The sequence below is a fragment of the Aplidium turbinatum genome, chromosome 9, assembly GCF_918807975.1.
Source record: "Aplidium turbinatum chromosome 9, kaAplTurb1.1, whole genome shotgun sequence".
Lineage (NCBI taxonomy): Eukaryota > Metazoa > Chordata > Ascidiacea > Aplousobranchia > Polyclinidae > Aplidium > Aplidium turbinatum.
In genome coordinates this window covers 23,393,043-23,419,001 of record NC_137480.1, presented here as the reverse complement: position 1 = coordinate 23,419,001, position 25,959 = coordinate 23,393,043, and the positions used below count along the sequence as shown (strand labels likewise).

General features: G+C 38.5%; 3 protein-coding genes across 4 annotated transcripts in view; 2 read left to right on the top strand and 1 right to left on the bottom strand.

The window, feature by feature from the left end:
* The window catches only part of LOC145777223 (protein bicaudal C homolog 1-like), a 41,003-nt gene extending 31,627 nt beyond the window's left edge, over positions 1–9,376 (top strand). Inside the window, exons 14-23 of the mRNA XM_082588547.1 lie at positions 762–1,337; positions 2,210–2,291; positions 2,988–3,080; positions 3,470–3,641; positions 4,305–4,416; positions 4,804–4,995; positions 5,479–5,671; positions 6,272–6,534; positions 6,893–6,992; positions 7,282–9,376. Of these exons, the coding sequence (XP_082444673.1) occupies positions 762–1,337; positions 2,210–2,291; positions 2,988–3,080; positions 3,470–3,641; positions 4,305–4,416; positions 4,804–4,995; positions 5,479–5,671; positions 6,272–6,534; positions 6,893–6,992; positions 7,282–7,514 (2,016 nt within the window). The 3' untranslated portion in view covers positions 7,515–9,376. The remainder of the gene's footprint in view (positions 1–761; positions 1,338–2,209; positions 2,292–2,987; positions 3,081–3,469; positions 3,642–4,304; positions 4,417–4,803; positions 4,996–5,478; positions 5,672–6,271; positions 6,535–6,892; positions 6,993–7,281) is intronic.
* Positions 9,377–15,449: 6,073 nt separating this feature from the next.
* On the top strand, positions 15,450–25,704 carry LOC145776913 (clathrin light chain B-like). Of its 2 annotated transcripts, none has more exons than XM_082588137.1 (5): positions 15,450–15,602; positions 16,997–17,098; positions 17,483–17,704; positions 17,821–17,932; positions 24,318–25,704. In XM_082588137.1, the coding sequence occupies exons 1-5, from the start codon at positions 15,494–15,496 to the stop codon at positions 24,505–24,507; spliced, it is 735 nt and encodes a 244-aa protein (XP_082444263.1). In that variant the 5' UTR covers positions 15,450–15,493; the 3' UTR covers positions 24,508–25,704. The 2 variants fall into 2 exon arrangements, with proteins under 2 accessions (XP_082444263.1, XP_082444264.1); XM_082588138.1 differs by lacking the exon at positions 24,318–25,704 and adding an exon at positions 18,471–18,819.
* Positions 17,512–21,314, bottom strand: LOC145777413 (uncharacterized). The gene is made up of 2 exons (XM_082588780.1): positions 19,847–21,314; positions 17,512–17,650 (listed from the first exon to the last, which is right to left on the bottom strand). Exon 1 carries the CDS (start codon positions 21,312–21,314, stop codon positions 20,505–20,507), a length of 810 nt encoding a protein of 269 aa, XP_082444906.1. The 3' UTR covers positions 17,512–17,650; positions 19,847–20,504.
* Positions 25,705–25,959: the final 255 nt, after the last annotated feature.

Sequence of the window (25,959 nt, the reverse complement as noted above, 5' to 3'; positions counted from 1 at the left end):
ATGAAAAGAGAGACTTAGCAGCCAAAGCATTGGTATTGAAAACTCATTTTGCCCCAATGGGTTTCTACCCCAATTAGCAAAATCATTCCTGTTACTATGGATTCAACGTTTTTACACGTTGGATCAATGTAAAAATAACCGATTCCTCTGACCATTATATTTTTAGCTTTTGTATCTTCAAACTTTCCATCTTTCAACCACTGTGCTCAACATCCCTATCTTTAACTTAATTTTTAAAAAACCCAGTCTAGGGATTGTAGATCATAGGGATGCGAAACTACATCCGCTTTTGGCTTATCCGCAACACTAGAAGGGTTACGTTTTTTTTTCAATTTACAAAATAATGTACTTTTTATGGGTTATATAAGAAGAGTGAAGTTGGTTTTAAAGTAATTTAAGGTTTTTAGTTGAAAGCAAGCCAGCAGCAAAGCGTAAAAAATGTCAAATTGGCAATTGACCCTTCTAATGTTGGCGGAACAACGGAGTTGCGCCTCCCGTAATGTACTGTCCCTAACCCAGTTCCATAATTTTCCATCATTCCGTTTCTGGAGTTGTTTGTAATTGTAGCAATCTTGCTCTGGTATCGCGTTATTCTTTTTTTTTTACAATGTTGACCTATTTACTTTATTTTTCCACCATACGCTCCTTTTTTTTGTTAATCATTTTGTGACCTGCTTTGCTTTCCTGCTTAATCTTGATCGTACAATGTTCAGTTTGCATATGTAGTCTAATTTAGTTTCACAAAAATCTGTGCACTGCAGGCAACGGTGGCGGCTCTCCATGTCCAACAACAGCAGCAAATCCTCCTGCAAGCACAACTGAACGCCCAGCAGCATCAGCAGCAGCAGCAGATGGCATCTCTTGTTCTTGCATCCGCTAGTCAGGCTTCCAGCATGGCCGGCTCTCCTCCAATCAATCAAAAGACAGATGATCCTCCTCGGGCTGTTCAACCCGATCCCCTGCGGATCACCCAGCAATTCATCCACGAGAACAACCTGTCGAAAAGAAGCAATCAACAACATCAGAATGGGAACCTTCAATTACCAAGAGCAAACTCTACAAACTCTCCTCCATTCGAAAGCGCGCGAAGCAACATTACGGATTGGGGTGCTTCCCCGGAGCCAGAAGCATCCGCCCCACGTTCCACTTACTACCCCGATAACCAGGAGATCCCTGGCAATGTCCGCAACCTCCAGCGCCACTTGATGGCAGTCCAGAGCCAGATGGGGCGGCTTTCGGCAAACAGTTCCTTCAACAATGGAAACGGAGGGAAACACATAGTTCATTCGCACAGTTTCAGTGACTCCACTGTGCATAGAGACGAGTTACCTACAGCTGTGAGTTCTTTTTACATTATTAATAAACTTCTTCTTCTATGTTTGAACTTTTGTTCTTTGCCACGTCGAAGGGCTATGTCTTTTACCTCCTTTGAGCAGTAGGGTGGTCTTCAAAAACACTTTTTTGAGTTTCGTTGGTGCCAGTTGTTTAAAGTGTTTCTTTTGGTAAAAACATATCACATGCAAAATAATTTTTAAAAAATTTTATGTTTAAAAGTAGCTCAAGACCCCTCATTTTTCTTCGAGGGCCCAAATTTCTCCAACGCCCATATCTTATGAACCACAAATGCTATAAGGAGCTTCATTTAAAAATTAAAAGATGCAGAATGTATGGGGTCTTGTCCAACTTTAATGCGTCATATTAGTCTAACTAATCTAGATTTTAAGTTCAAAAAACTGCATTTTTCAACAAAATAGAAGGAAATACTGATATTCACATCACATTAGTAATATCACCATAAATCCATTGCACTGAAATTACTGGCTACTACTTTTATGCCACACACGGATTTGAGTTTGCGAAATGATAATCAATAACTGCAATTTGCAATCTATTTGACGATGCAACAAATTAAAATATTACTTTCCATATAACCGGTTTGATGAAAATAACTGGCCATCATTTTTTTTTTTGCATCTACAGGGTGAACAGAAAGTCCTTGAACTTTTTACGCATTTTCGCATTACGTAACTTTAGTGAATAATCCTGGATAATGTATCACAAATCTATTTCCGGATATGGCAATTTCTTATTGTGACAAAATTTAATAAACTCTCTAAGAAAATAACCGATTCCGCTGAATTGATACGAGACGGTCCGTGCACTTCAAGACTTCTCGTAAATACTTGACCAAATGATTTTATAACCACAGAACCGACTCCAAAGGCATTCTATCGCTGATGGAGTGGATGCTCCGACTAGAAAATTCCTTGAAGTTGCTAATAACCATAAAAGTAAGGAAGTCTAACCAATTGCAATTTTAACGTTTCTTGTATGTGTTTTAACGTTAAATCAGTATGAGGATGAACTCTATTACAGAATAGTATTTGGCGCTGAAATCACAATCCTATGAAATTAAATTCATGACATTAAGAAATTTGGATATTATTTTTGATAAAGCTCTTGATCTTAGAACTTAAGATTAAACTGTCCCTTTTCAAACAGCTTCAGTCGCCTATTTGAAATTTTAAACATATTTTGAATACTGTATCTTCTGCATATTTTGACTCGCCTAGTGGAGCTTTATTATGAAGGCCAATTGTAATCGAGTGGAACTTTCCCCAACATTACTTCTCATAACAGCGGTCTTTCCTTGTTGATTTTCTCAAACAGCTGATCTAACACCTCAAAACAGTGCTTGAGGTTTTGTGTCGAATCGTCGTCTATTATTTTCTACGCATACAGAAAATCAACCGTCTTTTACATTGATTCAACATTTGCGGACGTTAAATCAATGTAAAAAATGGTCAATTTGCTGTCTGGGTAGTTTATCCAAGAAAAAAGAAACAGCTCGGGAAGATAAACGCAGTCTTGTGAAGTTATACATGATTTTGTTCGAGACTGGGACAACAAAACGACCATGACCCCCCTGCATGCTTAGTTTGTTGACCTACCGTCCATCCAGTGATTTATCATCATTATTTTGACAGGGGGTCCTATGAGCTTACACAGCACTCCCCCGGGTAGCGACAGGAACAGCCCCTTATCCGCTATGGACTATCAAGTACTATCACCGGATAATGGTAGGTCATAGGATGAACGTGGCAACATATCAACATTAATCAGATGCATGATCTGATGATTAAGCTATGCTGCAAGTAGGCAATACGATATTGTCTGCAATAACCAACTTATTTCCGACGTTTTGTCAGTCAGCACGACTGAATTCATCAATGAGTTAGAATACCTTGTATCCAAGCTAGTCTTTACCCACCAGAAGCATGTATGCAATCTAAAGGTCAGATACATCATAAACACTTGTTATGTTGTATTTGCTGGTATGTTACTTGAAATAAATTGTTTTCGCCCTGTTCAACTCAGCTCTTATAAAATGAAGTTTTTTAAACATGATTGAGCTTGTTTTGACGGGTATCATATCTTTGCTTGAATGTGAGATGTCCTGACTTTTCAGATTTAAACAAACTTCCTGGGAAGATAATGAAGAGCCCGTCATCCTCTGCATCCTCCACAGATCTCCAAGCTGCTCTCCGTAACCTCCACAACTCTCCCAGCAGGGCACAATTTCTTCATCCCGACCGCCTTAAAGAGCAGCAAAGAGGAAGACTAGAGAACTCCTTCCAAGGGTGAAATTGATTTTTGTAAACAAACCTACATTAACGATGTTGCAGAGACCACTGTAGGCTCACAATGCAACAATGTTCTTCACAATGCGTTCCTGTGTTTGTTACATTGTTGTGATTTCTTTGGGGCCGTTTCGACCAAATGGCTTCAAGGTTTAAGCAACTCACTGATAAGAAATTGGTTCATGTTTCTTTTAAAGCTCTTTGTCTTTGCCACAATAGAGATGCTCTGCACCACAACGGTCGTGTTTTCCAGATGTTGTTTTCCAATTTGATGATCATGCACAAATCTAATGTAGACGCATAAACAACACATTGATTTAACGTCTGCAGACGTTGAAACAATGCAAAAAAAGGGATTTTGCTGGCACGGATTGTTGCATTTATTTTTTTGCTAGTTTTTACATCATTTTCATCAATGACTATTCCTTAGCCTGTCAGTTGCATTGCTTTTACAATAATGTCAGTTTGACACCGCTAGATCATGCGGCTGTATCTTTGGCAAGCTACGTGGACATTCTCGAAGGTAGACGCGAAAATTGTCTCCCGCTTATTTTTAGCCGAGTTGTTCCCTTATGTCGTGGTACAGTAGAATTTGTGCTCTATCATTGAAACAATCGGGTTTCGCGAATGACAATTAAATTGACACCGTCATTCCTTTGTCAGCTCGTTCGACATGCGCGATCCCGATCGACACGGGGACGACTACTTCAAAGGTTCCTCACCAGCGCCACCTCCCGGATTCGATCGTTTCCCTCTACCGGCTCAATCCCCCTTGGTAGGTGTTAGTTAGGTCTTGGTGCGAGGAACCAACCAGTTTAATCAATAACTTAGTCTTGTGTTTTTATTTTGATCTTTGGTTCCAGTACACGTCATTAAACCAAAATTAAGTAATTTATGTTTGAAAAATTTAATTGCTTTCATCAGGCATTACAAAACTAAACACTCACTGGCATAGCGAGAATATTGAGCTTTACTTATCACATCAGTATTCACAAAGTGTTTTTGTATCTTATATTTAAATTAGTATTCACTAAGTACTAAGTACTTATATATTAATAAATTGATTTTTCTGATTTGGTGTGATAGTGTTTGCTTTTATAGAGTTTGGAAATTTGTAAACTTGCAATTAATACAAAAAATAAAGATTGGCATCTGCTTCCAGGCGGAGTCGAACTACGAAGCCATGCGTCAGAAGGCGTACGAGGCGATGCAGAATAACCCAGTGGCTTCTGAGATCCGCAAGCCGACCAATATTTGGTTCGGTCAGGGCTTCTCAAGATCGATGCCTTCCCATGAGTGGAACAGACTTGACATAAACAAAAAGTCATTCAACAGACTGGACACTAACTATGAGGTGGGAAACATACGAAAAGGGGTCATTTTAACTGCACCCTCTACCTTGGATATGAAATCGCATCCTTAAGATATTTTATTCAGTGGTTTTCATGACTTCCCCGCTATGACTGCACCAGATCTCCTCTAGATTTGCTATTTTCGTCGCTTGACTGAATTGTTTTGAAAATTTTTTTGCTGTAAGATTAAACATAAAGTTATATTAAGTTAACATTGCCCAGACTATAAAAGTTATACTTATGTAGCGTTTTAGCAAGTTATTATATGACCTGACTTTCAAAAGTTTTTTTTTTTTAAATTGATTTCAAAATAGTTGTTGCAATTCACTTGCCACTTTAAGGTTTTTGCATCTGGGAAAGTAACATACTTTTAGAACTGAACAGATTCTATTTATAAAACTATCTGTGTTTAACGAAAGGTTTTGTTGCCACAATTACGTAAATCGGTGAGCGCTGCTTATATTATAAACATTTTACTCATGCAGAGGGATGACGTAACACTACCAGAAGATACGGAGTCGTCGGAAAGCAACCACTTAGCGTCGAGTCAGCATCTTGCAAACTCCAGCAAAGGAGGTTCTGCGTTGTCGGCTTGGAGAGAGAAGAACAGCCACAACCTCTCCCTACATTCCAAGGATTTGGGGAATTCCCTGCCTCAGCGACGTCATCACGCAACATGTAAGTGAGATAGAAAGCAACCATCAGTCGTCATCCATTTGTCCTTTTGGTAGATGAGACCTGGTTTTTGTCCTCGCTAACAGGGGTCCGCCAGTTTTTACAGCCTTTCCTCCGCTCCTCTGTTGTTGGGTTTGATTCTTTCCTCTGATGTCTTGTCTCACCCACTCTAGTCATCTCATTTTTGGTCCCTCAACTTTCTTCCCTTCGACATCAAATCAATATTTAGAAAAAGTCTTGCCTGAATAATGAATATGTCGTGTCATGGCCACAGTTCATCACAGCCTCAGCATTGATGTTTGAATCGTAGACCTTTGCAATCATTCAAGTAATTGGACCAAATTAACTTAAGCGAGATTCTATTTTAAGAGAAAGTTTCCCCAGATGAAAGACAAGGTTGGAATGTGAGAAATTTTCGGTGTGTTCCACCATGATTTCAGTGCTGCCAGGTTAACTAGTTGCAATTAATAAAAAAAGGTTTGTTGCGAAAAGTCACGCCCGTTCAACACATTTTCAATATTGAACAATGACAATTTTTTCTTTCATGTATAATCTCACAGCTACGTCTGTCTGATCTTTACTCAAATCGTTTTATTTTTTTAGTCGATCCATCTCCAAATGACTATATGAACCAAACTCTTCCACCGCCCCCACACCCGAACGATGACACAAACAACTCCAACTCGTATGGCAACCCTGGAGATTCGATGTCCCGCCTTCAACACATCTCGAACCAGCCACTGGAGGCAGCATTATCACTCCTCACCAACAACCACCTAGGTGGCCAGTCCAACTCTGTGGAGCTGCACGACCTTCTAAGTCACCTCAACCTGCAAAGATACAGCGAGGTTTTCTCCAATCAAGAAGTAAGCGGCCTTGTTCATTGTCTTTTTGACTGGCTTTTTCCCTCCACTTAATGGGAATCTTCAATCACCTGGTTTGAACACAACGTATAGCCGAGGTGGTGCCAACGTATAGCCGAGTTGTCGGCTGCATAGCCGAGTGGTGAGAACCCTGGAACGACGTTCGAAAGGGTGCCGGTTCGACACCGCTCAAGAGCTTGCGGCTGTGTCTGTGGCAGGACACTTAAAGGCATGCCTGAAGGTGGACACGAAGATTGGCTTCCTTGCCTTCCCGTCCGCTTAATCTAAATCTTCAACCACCTGGTGTAAACTTGGATACGACAAACAAAAAACACAAAGTAAGGAATGCTTTCATTCACAGGTGGACCTTCAGACCTTCCTCACTCTGACCGAGTCCGATTTAACGGAGCTCGGAATCAAAGCGTTCGGACCAAGAAAGAAAATCCTGCTTGCTATTGAAAGTACGTACGTGTTCTCTTTCTTTGTGCGCCATGCCTCCCTCCTCGTGGGCAATAACCCCCCCTTGGAAGCATGATCTTACGCAAGCGAAGTATCTCTTCAAAACCGCGTTAAGTTGTTCAAAAACTTTATCCTTCTTTTTACATAAAATAAAACTTCATAATATTGTCACATTTTAAATGTTTGCTTATGTTATAATAACGTTGATGAAGTTCATCTATTGTGTTTGTGATGCGATTATGACGTCATAACATAGCGCCTCAACAACTTTTTAACGGCCGCTTCTTTCAGAATTGAAAAAAAACCGAAACGTATTGTACGGAGAAGGAGCGAATACGCCATCTAGTATCTCCCCATCGCTTCGATTACCTCAGCAGTCATCGGATAGTCTGAGTGGATTTCTTTCTCCCCAACCGCGCCCCCAGTCCCCCACCAACCGGCCCCAGGCCCCCGTTTCCCACCTTCCTGCCAGCAGGTTGCTACACGGGGGTAAGGGAATGGTCAATCAAAGTGGTCGCTGGTGAATTCCCACAAATGAGACAATCAGGGAGAAGATCTTACAGCCAATGAAGTTCCACGTCACGTTGGTATGAGTGGAAAAATGCGTCACAATTCAGACTCTTGATCTTTTCTACTGGAAATTTTCTTCCGTACAGGGATTCAAAAATATTGATGGCAGACTTGTAACGCTGTTTATAGAAAGTATTTCAAATACTTGTAAATCGGTTCAGTAAAAATGCTGTTCTAGTAGAAATGCATGTGTTTATTACATATTAGAAAGTGGCACACTTTGTGGAATCAGTATCAGGATAGGCGTGGTGCCATTTTTAGTATCTCTGTGCCATGTGCCTTTATTGTGGTGTCTTTATCGTATTCCATTGTTTTATGTTACTTCTGTGCTATTTGTTTTTAGTTTTACATCTTTACTGCTGTTTCATTACAACGCTTTATGACTAGATGTTATTTCCTTTTATTGGTGTACTGTAATATATTAATGTTGGACAATCTGTCCTTGATATCACATCTTGGTCGAATATTTTACCTGATGAATCAAGTCTTTTTGCATTCAAGTCAAAATTTTGTTATGAAATCATTTTACAGTTGTTTTCCTTCGGTACCGCGAGTCAATTATTGCAAGCATGAAATTTTTTGTACCACTCATCAAAGCACATATTTTTCACTTTATGAAATCGCATACACATCGTGAAGTTTGTAACTTGAATAGCCTTATTGCAGAGTTTTCAAATAGTTTTAATCTCGTTTTGCACGAATCCTTTGTTACATCACAGTTTTTATTATTACCTTTCATAACCCATTTTCATACTTGAGCACCCGACATTGTACAAGGCACATTATGAAAAATCTATTTGACTTCAATTATCCTCAACAAAATTTGCAATTTTAATGTCGTTTCAACGCTTGGCGTTGTTGAAACGAAGTTGGACAATTCCGAAACTTAGTAGGGTTGTTGAAAGAGTAACTTGCAAGCTTTCGGCATGTAAAAGCCAATACTTTCTTTTTGTATCGGGATGGGTTAAAATTTGGAGCCTAGATTTTGTAAATCGTCATACAGGCCTGGTTGCTTTTGCCGATTCCATCCATGCATTGAGAAGCTAATTTTGGGCTTCCAGTTCCAGACCTAAAATATAAGACCCACTCCACCTTCCAATGTGTATGAATGGGTAGTGTCATTGGATCAGTCGAAAATTGCTTTTGTATGTCAATGAACTTGGTCTTATCACCTTGACTGCCTTCGTACTGTTTTGTATATATTGTTTCTTTCTTTCTAGTGTTGAAGGTTGACGTTTTGTTTTTGCACAAAATACCATTTTCAGAAACTTACCAGGCGAGACTGTTCCAGCAAAACCTACCCAATCAATTTCAATTTTTTTAAGTTGTCTCTGAATACACATGAAAATATTCAGCTTGATAGTGATGACCTAGATAGCAAATCAGTCGCTTTTTCATTGAATGTAGACGTTGAATCAATGTAAAACACGATTGATTTACTTGACACTTTGTGGCACACTGTGCCATCATTCGCTTTTGCTAGCTTGAAGTCAAGTTAGCCAAGTTGTGTTTTTATTTTTTAAAGTTACCTAACGTTTTGAAAACGTAAAATAACTGCTTTTTTACTAGAATCTCACTTGTGCCTTTTATAAAACACCGTTACTTCCTGGTGGCGCCAAAGATTAAATGTAATTTCCCACCAACTTGTTTCGTCATACTTGTGTATTTTTGTTTAAGATCAGTTTTATTAAACGGTTCTCATATGCAAAAGAGATCGTTGTTGTGGTGGCTTATTCTTGGGTCGACAGTATTTTTTATCACGTCGCAAAATTCATAACGTTTCATGCTTATTTATTGCCAATATATTTGTGTGGACGCCAGTATGAGTTGTAGTAGTCCAGTTTTAAACCGGTGGTGTCCCAGTTACTGAGGGTGGCCGCATTCACCTACAAGTGCAGCAATCGCCTTTACACTTTGCCTCCACATCGATCTGTCTAAGACTCTAACCAAACGCGTCTTCTCTTGTCAAACTCACCTTGCTGCTTCCTATGAGTGGTCTTTAAGGAAAGGCAGACTTGTTTTTCTACCCAATTAAAGTACAGTAGAACTCGGTTAATCCGGATTCGATTTGACCGGCGATTCCATCCGGATTAGGCGAAGATCCGGATTAACCGATGACGGTTCTATCAAGCCTGACGTTACCTAGATAGAAGGGTATCGATAAAAATCACCGAAATTGAACGCATAAGTGTGGTCATCTGCCAATTCCGAGACGCGCGATCACCACATTAGCGACCCAGTGATAGAGTTCTTTTGAAATGCAGTATGCATGTAAAATGAATGTATTTGTAGACTCTGCGTCTAACGCAAGAACACACTGGCAAAAGTTATATCTTCAGACATGCGTGTCTGAAGGAATAATCTGTAGTCACTCAAAACTTTTGAAAACAGTTACGGAAGACGAGTTTCTTTGGAAAACTTACAAAAAATCACAGTCAAACAAAGTCTTCTATTGGAAAAACGTCACCGACATACCGCCGAAAATTCCACAGACATCTTTTCAAGTTACAGTACGAGTTTGGGCATTTCCGCAGGAATTTTGCGTTAGGAGGGATTACTGTTCATGAAAAGAAGAAATCCGCAATAATTTATTGCGTCACATTAACGGAACAATAGATAAGAAATTTCTCGCAATAAGCCACGTTACGTTTTAACATAAAATGGCAAAACTGTCGGGAAAATCCGGATAAAGCGATAGAGAAAGCGCAACTTTTGTCCGGAATAGGCGAAGATCCGGAGATAATCCGAAGCTGTTTCTCAAGAAAAAGATTACAAATCATTTGTACTTCTAGTTTTATCCGGATTAGGCGAAGATCCGGATTAACCGAGTTCTACTGTACGTTAAAAACAATAGGCCTATAAAACGACAGGCAATATCGTAGGGCGTAGGCTATGGCTTTCAGAAATTTAAGGACACGCTTGCAAAATTTATGCGGCGCATAGCTTGAGAACCACGATTCAAATAAAGATAAGATCGTGCAATCAATTTCAAAAAAAAAAGATTAAATTTTGCTGGAGAGCGCACTAGGTTGGTTGGTTTGAAATCTTTATCCTCGGACTGACAAAGCCTTGATTTTATTCCTCGTAGTTTCACAGACTTGTAGAGGCTCTTGACGCAGAGTCGGTCACCGAGATTGGCAGAGTGAAGTTTTCTGATTGTTGAAGTCTTGTTGCAACAAAAGGTTTTTCACCTCACCGTTCTTAATTAAAATTGAATTCGTTTTTCTTTTCAAAAACATCAGCTACGTAAAGTCTCGAAATTCGTGACGTAGATTGAAATAAAAAAATCTAACAATCTAATCACTCGGCTGATTGCCAATGATAACTGCTTGTGGGCTACTTACCAGCACGCCTTGCAAGGCTTCATTGTAGTGACTGTTTCAAATCATTTTTCAAATTGCAGCAACTCGTTTCCGACCTAACCGAATTGAAAAACGTAAAATTACAACAATTTGCATTAGAACTATTAGAAGATTTTTTCTGTCGCTAATGTCATCGTCACTTTCGGGAAGTTAAGCAAAAAGTGAGTAGGCTACATGTGTTTCTCGGCGGTCGAGTGAAGCAAGAACTCAGCGATAGACATGTGTTTCGCCCATGAGGCTGGGCTCATCAGTAGCCTACCGCACCACTAGTTCTTGCCACATGTAGTGTATTGTAGTGTTGACGCCTGGAAGATCGCTTTTTCTCAAAAAGTGAACACTAGATTGCTTAACTTTAATGAAACAAACAATGTTGTACTGTTGTCTTATCTGTGACAAGTAAAGTTTCCAGCCAGCAAAGCAGACATTGTATCACTGTCAACAAGGATGGATTTGCAGAGTGGGATGTAGGTAAACTGATGCCGAAAGCATTAAAACGAAAAACTGACCAAGTCCATAGTAGCCTACGTTTAGCCTACGTGACATCATTCGCATCGAAAAAAAATAGGCTAGTACTTTACAATGAATTTACAGTTTGATGAGAATAATTCTTAGTGAATATGTATACTTGGACTTTGCACTTTGGTCAACCTCTAACGTTCGGTCAGACAACGATAATTTTGGGATTTGTAACTTAGTGGCGCTGGTTCGACTCTCGTTGTGTGCGCTTGAGCAACGCATTTCAGGACTGCTCTCCATTCAGCGGCACTTAGTAAATGGAATAATTGCCCGGCAATAACACTTCAACAATCGGAAAACTTCACTCTGCCAATCTCGGTAACCGGCCCTGCGTCAAGAGCCTCTACAAATATGCGAAACTACCAGGAATAACCTATCAAGGCTTTGTCAGTCCGAGGATAAAGATTCAAAAGCAACCAACCAACACGGCCCTGGGGTGACTAGTCTCATCCTCACACATGAATTTAGCTGTTTCGTGCCAAAATAGCAGCAGCAAGTTTTTAAAAATGTATTTTTAAGAGTTTTTAAAAAATATTGTTTTTAAAAAATATAAATAAAATATGCACTATCATCATCATTTTGTTCCTTTCTCGTATGGAGGGTTGGATACAATGCGCCATTGTTCTCGACCATGAGCTGTGCGTACTGCACATTCATAAGTTAATTTTGTCCATTTTGTGATATTTGTTGTCCAAATCATTCTTGGTCTGCCTTTACTTCTTTTACCATTTATCTTCCCTTCTATTAATGATCTTTGTAATGAATTTTGCCTTATTGTGTGTCCGAAATACTTCAATTTTCTTCTTTTGACTGTTTGTAAGAGCATTTTGCTTGAATTGAATTTGGAGAGTACTTCATCGTTAGTGATCTTTTGTTTCCATGAAATTTTTAACATTTGCCTGTATGTCCAGAGCTCGAAGGCATCGATCCGTTTCTCCATTTTTTGTGACATTGTCCAAGTCTCGGAATTGTATAATAGGGTCGACCAAATATAGCATTTTAATATCCTGAGACGAGTTGATAAATTTAAACGTTGATTGGTTAAAATATTTTTCATTTTTCCAAATGTAGTTCTTGCAATTTCTATCCGTCTAAGAATTTCATGGTCACACCTCCCATCTTCAGTTATTAAATGACCAAGATATGAAAAAGATTTTACTTTTTGTATAATTTCGTTGTCAATTATAATTTGGAGTACTGAAGTGTCTGGTGATTTTGAGATTATCATTGATTTGGTCTTTTTAGCGTTAATTTTCATATTAAATTCTTTACCAATTGAGTTAACATTGTCCAATATTTCTTGAAGATCTTCTTGTGATTCAGCCAACAGAACAGTATCATCAGCATAGCGTAAATTTGTTATATTCAAGCCACCAACTTTTACTCCTCTCATATCATCAATATGCACTATAAAAGCAGTTAACTATTAATTTTATCAAATCAAAATAGTTTTCTCGTTTTAAGTTTGGCAACTCTGGTTAAGCTGATCATTGACAGCTTGGCTCAATTTGGAGAAACGATGTTCCTGGCACAAATTGTGATTTGCTGTTTGTACAAAAATTGAGTGTTCCTGCTTGTCAAACACGGGTTTGCTTTTATGATAATTGCGATTTTGTGGTATGTATTACGCAGTTTGTTATAAAGCATGAGTTTCAACTATCAAAATGTACAGTTGCCGGCTACAACTCAAACCACTTCATTCCAAGACAATGCTTTATAGTTGTTTTTGCACCACGCTTTTAATTATATGTTGTTACAGCGAGTACCTAAAATCATTATTTTATTGTATATTTATTCAATGTAGATTATTTTTTGTGCTTTTTCAATTGTGAATAATTAATTCTTCAAGTTTTCTTTTGTGTTTAAATTTTGAAAATTCTTTGAGAATTTTGCTTACGTGCTGTTTGTTAGCTTGAACTCTTTTGTAAGTTCTCAATTAAAAAACCCCTTGCTACAAGAGTTAATTAATTTTCAAATTTTTTTGGTTGTTAGTTAAAATCTTAGTTGCTAGTTTGAATCTCTATCCTCGTCTTTCTCAGTCGAAGAATGGAGATTCAAACCAACAGTAATTGTTTCATGATGTCAGTGGCTAAATCTTTTTTATTCATTGAAGTACTGTGTTCCTGCCTGCATACCTGTCTGTAAGACTGTAACTGTGTATGAATGACTAGATAACCACTGATGGTCATTCGTTACTGTTATGATTGTAGCCTATCATAATCTAACCTACAATGCATTGTTTTTACATTTCATTTATTCTGTTTGTTGATATGTGCTGCTATTGAAAGAAAATAAACTGATTCAAGGAAGCAGCTCACTTAATTCTATTTTCCACGTTATATTTCCAACTGTTTGTTGTCTTGTGTTTCTACGTGCAGAGATTTTACTTACCATATATTATATATTTGGAAGTGTCTATATTTACGGCGCCGTAAATACAGCCGTTCCATGCCTTTTTTTAATTTTTACATTGCTTTTACTGCACATGCGCGCTGGTGCGTATTTGTTCTTCTTTCTCGAAAGAACAAATGAAAAAAAGTGCATATATAACTTCTAAATTCAACCGCTCTTGCCAAGTGAATCTGTGGCACGTGCAATCTTTGTCTGGCTCGTACTCCCAAGGATATGAGTTCGATACCACCAAGAGGTGTTTCTTTTTTTAAACTAAATTTGAACCCGAAGTGACTCAATCGTTAGGCTACGCATTTTTGTGGCCGTTCAGTTTAGTTTGTTTTTAGTTCTGACCATCACAACAAAAAAACAGTATCATATATATTATATATGACAAACATAGCAGAGGTCTAAAAAAAGGTAGAAGCGACAAAACGCGGATGTTATAGCGTGCATGATAGTAAAGCAGGACAATCAGTTTAAAATATGGCACGGTCGTAACACCTAAAAATTTTATGAATTTAGATTTTTTTTTACTCATATTAATTGTTAAAGAAAAAAACTCACTAGCCTTTTTTTTCTCTTTGTTCTCAATTTATAAAAATTTTATTAAAGGTGTTGCGATTGTGCCATATTTTGAACTGATTGTCCTGCTTTGGTATCATGCACGCTAGCCTGTAACGTCCGCGTTTTGTCGCTTCTACCTTACTCTGCTATGTTTGTCATATATTGTTTTTTCGTTGTGATGGTCAGAACTAAAAACAAACTAAACTGAACGGCCACAAAAATGCGTAGCCTAACGATTGAGTCACTTCGGGTTCGAATTTAGTTTAAAAAAAAACACCTCGTGGTGGTATCGAACTCTTATCTTGGGAGCACGAGCCAGACAAAGATCGCACGCGCCACAGATTCACTTGGCAAAAGCGGTTGAATTTAGAAGTTATATATGCACTTTTTTTCATTTGTTCTTTCGAGAAAGAAGAAAAAATACGCACCAGCGCACATGTGCAGTAAAAACGGCGTAAAGATTAAAAAAAAGGCATGGAACGGCTGTATTTACGGCGCCGTAAATGTAGCCACTTCCTATATATGAACCATAGCCTCTGAGGACATGCACTCTCAATTATATAGTTTGCAAAAAGTAAGGTTACACATTTACACAATACACATGCACCATGAACTTGGCACAGGTCTATAAAATGGAAAAATAAAGCTTTGGTAGAGAGTTTGCTTTGTTGAACCATAGAGAAATAAAACATAGTAACTTTAGCGGGTCCATTCTAGTCTCCATTCTAGTAACTTTACCCGCTAAAGTTGCTATGTTTTATTTCTCTATGGTTCAAAAAATGGAAAAAAATTATAGAAAAATCGAAACATTAAACATATGGTTACATTACAAAAAATCCATTTTTTAGAAATTACTAGATCGTTAATTGATACACCTACCAAACTTACATGTTACAATCTTTGCTATGTTTGTCATGTATAATATATATATATTAAAACAATGAAAACTATTAATACTACAAAAAGGCATTATATATATTATATATATAATATTGTTTTTTTTTCCCTTGTGATGGTCAGAAATAAAAACAAACTGAACTGATTTCCAGGTTATTTTTGAACTTTCAAACTTTTTTTCTTACACTTAAATAATTACAATGTCTGATTTATTTGGAGACAACTTTGAGCAATCTACAGAACCTGCGACAACAACAGATGTGGACCCTGCAGCTGATTTCCTTGCTCAACAAGAAAACGAAATTGCAGGTATATTTTGGTGAGGTTTTTTTTTTTACTGAAGCACAACTAAAAACATTGTAAAAATCTTTAGTATGAAGCCACCTCATCACTTAATTATCTTTAACGCAATATTGTATTATATCAGGGGTGGGCAACATACGGCCCACGGACTGGACCCGGCCCGTGGCAGGATTTTGAGTGGCCGCAGACAATTTCTGGTCTTTCCATGATAATGTGGCCTGCGGCCACACTCTGCCGCAATTCCCCACTACTTGCTTACTACGTCAAATAATAGTGACTGTTAGTTATTCTTTAGTTCTGTGATTCTATGTTTTCAATTTTTAGTCAAGTGACAAGCATGTTATGTTCCGACCTGACAACGGAAATATTACGGTTTTTGGAGATAAAAGAGAAAGATACAAAACATCCTCAACTCAGAAAATGGCTATCAGATCTGGCGTTTTTAATTGATCTCTTTGAACATATGAATGAATTGAACGCCAGACTTCAAGGGAAGGGCACTTTTGCTCACGAAATGTACTCAACAGTGAAGCCATTCAGGTTGAAGCTTAAACCGTTTTCTTGCCAGTTCAATCAGATTATTACAACACACTTTCCAACACTCGAAACTATATGGCACCCCAGATGATGACAATTGAGAAGTACACCAATATGATATCTGCACTAGACAATAAATTTGGTCGTCGTTTTGCGGACTTCCAGAAACTTTCTGCTGAGTTTGATATCGTATCATCACCCATTTCAACTGACTTTGAAAAGATGATGCCGGATGCTCCACAACTAGAATTGATTGATTTGCAGTGTGACTCTACCCTAAAAGAGATATTTCAATCTAAAAGCGTTGACAAATTTTATGCGTCACTGAATGAGTCCAAGTTTTCCAACCTGAGAAAGATGGCCATGAGACTACTTGTTCTGTTCAGGTTTACATACATTTACGAGCAAGCATTTTTGACCATGAACATTAACAAGACAAAGCTGCAATTCAATCTCACTAATGTTCACGTGCAGTCTTTACTGAGGGGTTTTATGTCCGCATTGCAGCCAGAGTTCAAAGAACTTGTTGACAACTTTGATCGACTACATAATATGTAGACAATAATATGTAGACATATTATGTCTCATTGACTTCAGCAGCTATTGAAGTACATTACGTTAATTGTTAATAAAATCATTAAATATGATACTGTTTTTGGTCTCTATGCTTTAAACTTAAAGTTTACATTACATTAAATACGATTTATTCCTTGTCTAGGTAGATAAATACTCGATTAGTGTAGCGATTCATGAATCCGGCCCGCCAAGTACTTCATTTTCCCATATTATGCCTGCCGACTGGAGAAGTTGCCAGCCCCTGTATTATATAGCCTACTTGTTATGCGAGGTATTGTATTGTTCAGGATTAGAAAGCGATGTACTCGGTGGTTTTGACAACTCCAATTCTGCTACAAATGGGTTTGCTGATACTTTAGAAGACGTCACAGGTCCAGTCCCCTCTAATGGTGAGTAGGTTAGCTGTAAGTGCACAACTGAAAAGTAGGGTCTTATAAGTTTTAGGCTTTTTTTCACTATGTCCCATCATAGGAAAAGAAGCTGCATTTCAGATTATGTTAGCTTGTAACCTGCAAGGTCCAAAATTTATATTAGATATTAAAAACGAAAGATATTTGTAATAAAAAACGTATACAGTTCTGTATTCCTTAAGATCATTTAATCAATAACTGGAATGTACCTTGTGAAGCATGTGGCACACAAGGCAAACCTTTTGCGAGCAATTGCTTACTTGAACTTTTATATTGTTGAATGATGAGTAGTAAAGTGTAGATTGCTCAGAAAAATTGTGAACATGACAAGATTTATAACAAGTGTTTTTATTAATTGCAAAGATGATTTCTTTAACGCTCCAAGTGGCTTGGAGCAAGATCCCCCAATGACGAACGGAGGAGATGTGAATGAGTTTGAGAACGATGACCTTGAAGAAAGAATGGACCCATCTCAGGCGTATGCTGCCATTGCTGCGGCGGATGCGAGATTAGAACAATTGAGGGCAGAGCCTGAAAAAATAAGAATATGGCGTGAAGAAAACATGAAGCTGTTAGCTGAAAAAGGTGAATACAGTGCATGCATCTTATAGGTTTAAATAAATGGGTCTGCGCTAGTTGCATGTTTTTGCATAAATACAACTTTATTTTTACTAAACGGGACTTGATATTTATTTACATAGACAGAGAATCAGAACGAAAACAACAGGAGTGGCTGTCACAGGCCAGGAAAGAGTTGGAAGACTGGGAACGAAACCGACAAGAACAATTAGAAAAAACTAAAGAAAGCAACAGGTTTGCTATCATTTTGTTTCAATAGACTTTTTATATATAAGTTTTTGCGGAATGGCCCGTTTCGGTGAGTCCGATCCCTTAACCGGGGATTTTTTTCAATTTTTTTTTTAAATTATCGGGTACCGTGGCCTAATTATCATTGCCGTTTTAGGATTAGAGGTTAGGAACTCACCGAATAGTAGCAGACCCAAGTTTTTGCGCTCACTATAACGGCGCTATGTTGCTGTCAATGTGCATTATTTTTAATCTTTCTGTTTTGAAACTGGATTGGTAGCGATAGAGACGTGTTTCGCCCATGAGGCTATGCTCACCAGTATCGCATCACTCATGCCTCGAAGCTCTCGGGCCCTACTTTTCCGCATTGCTTGCTGATTCTGGTGAGTACTCAGCCTTGTGCTGACGCCAGGTAGATCGCTCCTTTCAGTTTTAACGTCTATTTTTAAATGTAGTTGGAATTGGGTAGAAGGCAACTGTCTTGTCCTGAAAGCATACCGCCATACATGTCTCTATTTTGTGTATTTATTGTTATATCTGATAGATCGGCAAACGAAGCATTCCAACAGCAACGAGAGAATCAAGGATTAGGCTACACGTACGTAAAGTAGAGGTGGCATGAGTAGGGTTGGCTGTGCTGGTACACTTCACTGCTGGTGGCATCAGAGTTTATTTCAACTATCAGTGTCGCTGCGTAGCTAGTAGTAGTTTCATATGGCACTTTCACGTGAAGATCGTCGTCTTCAAGCCTGTTTACGCATTGTATTGTAACCACCGGGTCGGCTGCATAGCCGAGTGGTGAAAGCCCTGGTAGAGCAGTCGAAAGGGCGCCGGTTCGACACCGCCCGAGCATGCAGCTGTGTGTTTGGCAAAACATTTAAAGACATTTTTGCTTAAAGGTGAACGCCGAGATTGGCTTCCTTGCCTTCCTGTCCACTTAATCAAAATCTCCAACCATCGGGTAGTAAGCCTGGATACGACAAAAATACCGGGTGGTGTAGTCCATTGGCGGTTTAAAACCAAGTGATCTTAGCTGATGATTGTGCATGATAAACCTTTCGTACAATACTTATGTATTTGATCCGTGTGTGGGCGAAGGAGGGATGATTTAAGCTACATTGAATTTAGTTACAAGGAATGTAAATTGGACGACAGGTTTCATCAAATCAGTTCTTGGTGCTAAAGTCGCATTATCTCTGCTTGAATTTTCTAAAAAGTTTTTAATTAACGGTTTAAGAGAAAAAACAAAGTTTTAACGGATTTTTTATTTTGCCTGCCGAGCGCGAGAATTTAGCCGCCTGGAAGAAGCTCTTGATGGGCCATGCTTGGTCGCCGAAAAAATAAAGGAGCTTAGGGGCCTACATTCCCTACAAGCATATACCTAGTAATTGATATTGATTGTTACGGCTGTTAGTTTGATTGGAATTGCCGAAAGGGAATTGTAAAACTTGACTATGGTAATGTTGGTTCAAACCAAACCTCATCCTTCTGCACAAGATATGAAGAAATTAGAATAGTGCTTTACGGTATATTAAATAAAGTTGAAAAATGCATTTAATGATACAATGGAATAAGCAAAAACGCTTAATTGGAATAAAAATATTTCCAACCAATTTGATGTAAGCGTTCTTTCTGAAAAACAACTATTAACATCTCGCCTTTCGTGATAACATCATAGATGTTACTGTTACGAAGGTAATGCTCGCTGTTCTAAAGTGAGTAGTCAGGTAGTGCTTACGCCAGGAAGATCGCTCCTTCTGAACTGTCGCAACTTCTAACAAAATGAATCGTGGTATTGTTGTTGTGCCATTGCTTTGTGTTACCTACTCTGAAGGAATCAAACTGGTGATTGGGGACGCTACACATTAAGCTTTAATAATTTTACATTAAAAAAAGCAGAGATTTTTTTCTATCTCTTACCAGGAAAAAGACTTGGAAAGATTCAATGACGTAGTTTAATGGGTTATAACCGAAAAGCAGTCAATTAAATGTCGAATAATTCTACTAGCGAAATGATCATCTGACTTCTTGAAGAACTTTAACGAACGGCTTCTCAAATAACTCTAATTTCTGCATCAACTACCAATCCACAACTCATAGCACAACTCTCATAACCAACTCAATAATAATCATCATAATAATAATACTTTACACAAACTACACCACTATTTATATAGTTGGTTGTTCAGTCCAGTAACTTCGAGAAGGTAACGTAGTGTTGCATCACACGAACTTATCGTCGGTCACGTAGCATTTAAATGTAAACAACAGAAGTCTCTAGAATGTCACGTAGGGCCGAAGGTTGTAGAAAACACGTTACATAATACAGATTTCGTCATCAGAGGTTACTTTAGGTCAATACCCGATAATAACACATCGCTCAAGAATTCCATAATGAAAACAGCACATTCTGTCAAGACGCAAAGCAGCCCGACGCGAGGCTTTGCACATTGATTGTGACATACGCCCCCCCTTAGAATATTGTTGCAAACAATATAACAACACAATCAATACAAAACACACCACAAAACAATTAATTACTCAATAATCAATTTTCATAAGTCCATCGTTGCATGATCTACCAACGATAGCTTTTCTCAAAACAATAGTCACGTTTTCTGTGAAAGTTTCCAACGTCCTCAACATCTTCAGTGCATCGGCGAGCGAGATGACCCATCTTCCTACATCGGAAACACCTCCTCTCCGGACAGTCCTTGGCGAGATGACCTTCTTTATGACAATTGTAGCAAGCCTTTTCATCAAAAGGGCAGCTCCTGGCTATGTGTCCAATCTCCCCACATCGGTAGCAGTGGTTGTCACGGCAACGTCTGTTTTCCGAATGTCCGCCGTCAGCAACGCACTCCCTGGCGAAGTGTCCGCGTCTACCGCATCTATAGCAAACTCCAAATGGTCGTCGCCTGCCTCTTCTCCTCGGTTCATCGCTCTCGTAATAACCGTCATCGTGAGATCGTTGCTGATTATCTGCAGAACAATCTCGAGCAAAGTGACCATTCTTGCCACAAGAATAACAAGTAACTTCAGAATTTCTCTCAATAACATTTCCGATTATAAGATCAACTAAAGAGTTTTGTAAACATAACGCTTTCACAGTCCCACTACAATATGGAGTTTCGATATATATCTTCGCTAACGGTCCTTGGATTGAAGTGTTATTTATCGACATCACAATTCCAGTTTTTCCCGTTAACTGACTGTCTTTAACCAAATCTCTCCTCACCATTATACCCGTAGAACCAGAATCACGTAAAACTTTTACCTTTTTGTTTCCAACTTTTCCATCCACTACTGGCAGGTAATCTTCAGCTTTTATTTCTTCGCAAACATCTTCATCCGGTCTCTCCTCGTCAAGCGTTGGTTTAGGAATCATTAACGCACAACCGCATCGATAAACGTCCGTGTCTTTCTCATTCTTTCCAGACTGATTGGAAAGAGAAAACGACTTGTCCTTGCATTCCTTCGCTTCGTGTCCTTGCCTATTGCAACGATTGCACCACTTCCTCGATTCCTGATGATTTCTGTTAGTCTTCCTCCGGCAGTCAACAGACTTATGACCTAAGCCATTACAATTAAAACAACGTACTTCTCTTGGAACCGCACCTCCTTTAAAATTATTTGTTTGCTCCTCGTCATTATCGCATGACAACGTTTCTTCAGTCGACAACTTCTCATCATGAGCAACTAAGTACTGTTCTGCCACACTGGCTATTTCTTCTAGATTCTTTGGACTTCTCTCCATTAGATAAACAGACAGATCTTTTGAACATGAATCTGTGAATTGTTCCTTAACTATAAGGTTTGCCAATCCGTCCAATGATTGTTCGGCCGCCGAAAGTTCAAACCATTTTAACAAAAGGTTTCTTAAACGTTCAATAAATTGACCTGGGCTTTCGTGCCGTTCAGGCTTTGCCTCACGGAACCTTTGACGGTATCCATGCTCGGTAAAATTGTATCGTTTTAACAGAGCTAACTTCAATCTGTCGTAGTTCATGGCCTCTTCTTGCGAAAGTCTTGAATATACATCAAGAGCTTGTCCCGATAATAACATGCTTAGCTGGGTAGCCCACGTCGACTTCTCCAATTTGGCTATTGTAGCATATCTTTCAAATCTTAACAAATAACTATCCAACTCATCTTTTTCTTCAACAAATGATGGCAAATCTGGACGTCTAACTTGCGCCACAATAACATCTCGAGCATTATCATTAGTAGAATTAGATCGCTCACCAATGTCCAGCTTTTGTCTTTCTAATTCAAGTTTTAACTTTTCCAATTCATATTGCGCTCTTCTTTCTTCAGCTTCTGCTTCGCGTTGCGCCCGATTCTCTTCGGCTTCTGCTTTGCGCTGCGCCCGCTTCTCTTCTGCTTCAGCTTCACGCTGTGCTCGTTTTTCTTCAGCTTCAAGTTGTGCTCGCTTTTCTTCAGCTTCAAGTTGTGCTCGCTTCTCCTCAGCTTCAAGTTCTGCTTTCCTTATTTCACGAGCAACTTTTCTATCTTCTCTTTCGTCAGCTTCTCGCTGAGCTTTTTGGTCCATTATCTTGTGATACTCTTCCATCACAAACTGAGACTTCTCATTACCAGTCAGCCCCATTCGTTCAGCCATGCTCCCTAAGTCTTCAATCATCTCATGTTTGACAGTATCCGCCATCTTGACATTAATTTATTATTCTTTCAATAAATCTTCGGTATTCTTCGGTTTTTCGGTTAATTCCCTTTTTCGGTTGTTCCCGGACGAGCCCCCAGAATGTCACGATTTTTTCTATCTCTTACCAGGAAAAAGACTTGGAAAGATTCAATGACGTAGTTTAATGGGTTATAACCGAAAAGCAGTCAATTAAATGTCGAATAATTCTACTAGCGAAATGATAATCTGACTTCTTGAAGAACTTTAACGAACGGCTTCTCAAATAACTCTAATTTCTGCATCAACTACCAATCCACAACTCATAGCACAACTCTCATAACCAACTAAATAATAATCATCATAATAATAATACTTTACACAAACTACACCACTATTTATATAGTTGGTTGTTCAGTCCAGTAACTTCGAGAAGGTAACGTAGTGTTGCATCACACGAACTCATCGTCGGTCACGTAGCATTTAAATGTAAACAACAGAAGTCTCTAGAATGTCACGTAGGGCCGAAGGTTGTAGAAAACACGTTACATAATACAGATTTCGTCATCAGAGGTTACTTTAGGTCAATACCCGATAATAACACATCGCTCAAGAATTCCATAATGAAAACAGCACATTCTGTCAAGACGCAAAGCAGCCCGACGCGAGGCTTTGCACATTGATTGTGACAGAGAGCATCAAACTAAATTGATGAAAACAAGTTCATCCTTGAACTTTCATCTCACAAGTGTAGCTTCGTCAGTAGCCTACATATCTGCAACAAACAGGGTTGTCGGTATTTTATCCAACCCAAAAAAAACCGGGTGTTTTTTTTTTAAAAACCTACTTAAAAAAAACCAGAGCATCATATTTGTTCAATTTTTATAGGAAAATTGAAAAAATGAATCAAGGTACTTAAAACAAACTTCAAATTAGGACTTGAGGATGTGATTGTGAAGGAAATTTCCAAGGATAAATTGAAAACACAGTGGATATTTCTGTACACAAAAATCAAGTAATGCCACTTTGTACTACACTAAAACTCATTTATGCAAGAAGGCCTCATAGTTAAACAGCCCTAGTGCATTATTTTATTGAGTTATTCCAGCATGTACTGTGAGTGAGAGGCACTTCATTGGGGAAAAGTAGTATTTGAGGTAAAATAAGCATGACTACCTTTTTTTGCATCTTTTTTAAATAAAGCCCCCCCAAAAAAACGGGTTTTTCTCAACCCTGTTCTCAACCCCTTTCTCAACCCCTCAACTAATTCTATGATAAATCTTATTTCATTGTTTGTTGCGATGAAATGAGATCATAGAATTAGTAGCAGTCCAGTTTTAATCCGGCTTATCTTGTCAAGCCCAACTTAATGCTTTCTTTGTAAACAAACATGCACCAAAAATCCTAAATCCTTGAATTAAAATTAACTTATTCATGAAAACAAAACTTTAGTATGTGGGTTTTATTTATTTAGGAATCTAACATAGTTTACAATACCAACATGTTGCCTTATTAGTAACAGAAACACAGACCTACCACAAATATATACTAGGCCTGCAGAGTACATAGGTGACAGGTCTACATTAGTGTTTGCGTCTGTTTTTCTCTTGATGTAGGTAGCCATGTGGGCTAAGATTTTTTTTTTGAAGTATTGCTCATAAATGGGCCAATGTATCTTGGCTTGGCAGTAGGCTACATTTTCTGTGGAGATTTGGCGCTGATCGAATAATAAAAGACAATCTTAACTTACAGAACCGCCGAAGATCAGTTCGTGAAGGATCGCGACTACAGCGCGCCCGGTTCGGAGTGGGAGAGAGTGTCCAAGCTATGCGACTTTAACCCGAAAGTATCCAAGGGGAGTAAGGATGTGACCCGGATGAGATCCACTCTGTTGCATCTCAAGCAAAACCCTCGGCCAGTTTCTGTCCCCGATGTCAGTTAAAATATCTTTGATTTGTGATTGGAAACGCTGTTCGGCTGTATCGTGATTTTTGAATGCTTATTACCAACATAGTCGATTTTGTGTCAAATCTTGTTCGTTTGGCTGGACCACGAGTCGAATGCGTCAACATAAGAAGAGCATTGTTCTACAACACTCACATCGCATTTCGCTAATTTCAAATCTATATCTTGTTTGTCATCTTTAGAACTTATATTTATCTATTATTAGGATTTCATTGCCAATGAATTTTTTTAAAAGCCAAACAAAATCTTCAAATTCCCATTCAGCTGCAAAGTTTGCCAGCTGCTGCAACTTCTCCGTATTGCCACTACGTGATAAATTTAAAGTTGCAAATTGATCTGGAACTCGCAACTTTACAGTTTGACATTAAACTGTGAGTGTCATCAATATTTTCTAAAAAATTTACTTTAAAAGTTAGATTAACTTTTAAATTTGTCTTTTGATCCAAACTGATATAATTTTTATATTTGTTCACAAAATCCTATTTTTATGTTTTTACCCTATTTCGGCTGAAGCTACACAGATTGCAAAAACAAATCTCTTAATGTTAATTATAATTATGTGTGTGGACGTTGCATCAATGTAAGAAGCAACTTTGCAAGTGGATGAAACAAATTCATTAATTTCACTCGCCTGAATGTGCCACATACTTTGTTCCAACTGTGTCGATAGTGTGAGTTCAGTTGGTAAAAAAGGTTTCCTTGCCCAAAACTTCCAAAGACCTAATTTGTTCCTCCTGCTGGTGTGTTAGATGAGAATGTTTGAAATTTGCAGCTGCTTTAGTTTTGATTTCGCCCCAGCTTGAGAAATTGGTCGTTTAAACGTTAATTCAACGTCGGCAGATGTTAAATCAGTGTAAAAGGAACTAATTTTTCTAGCTGGGGGATGAAACATTTTGCTAATTTTTTTTATCGAGTTACGAAGTTACGTTTTCCATGTCGTTTCATCGTCTTTAGATGTTGAAACTACGTAGAAAGGTGACATGTTTCCTTTCTAGTGGGCTTTCTAGGCCGGAGCCACCGTTGAACAACGTGCAATTGTGTCATCATTCATTTGCATTATTCCATCATAGAATGTATTTATTGCGGGACAAACAAACATCCGGGACCGCATCGGCGACTCATACGTCAGTGTAATTTTGTGACGTCACTATTGAATATCAATATTTCATCAAAACTCGTGCTATCAACCTCAACTTTATGAATCAAGCTTGCAAAAGTTGAGTTTTTCACCGGATCAACGTTGAATGACGTTGGAACAAGGTAAAAAGGGCAATGCTTGCTGACAGGTAGCCTACGTCGCAAGACGTAAGGAACCCAGCTTAGGACCGAAATAAATTAAGTTGCGGCTTTGTATACGTGGTAATGAACTTGAACTTCTGTAAACTTCCATGAAGTTGACCTTGATATTTGGAAATATTTCGACTGCCGC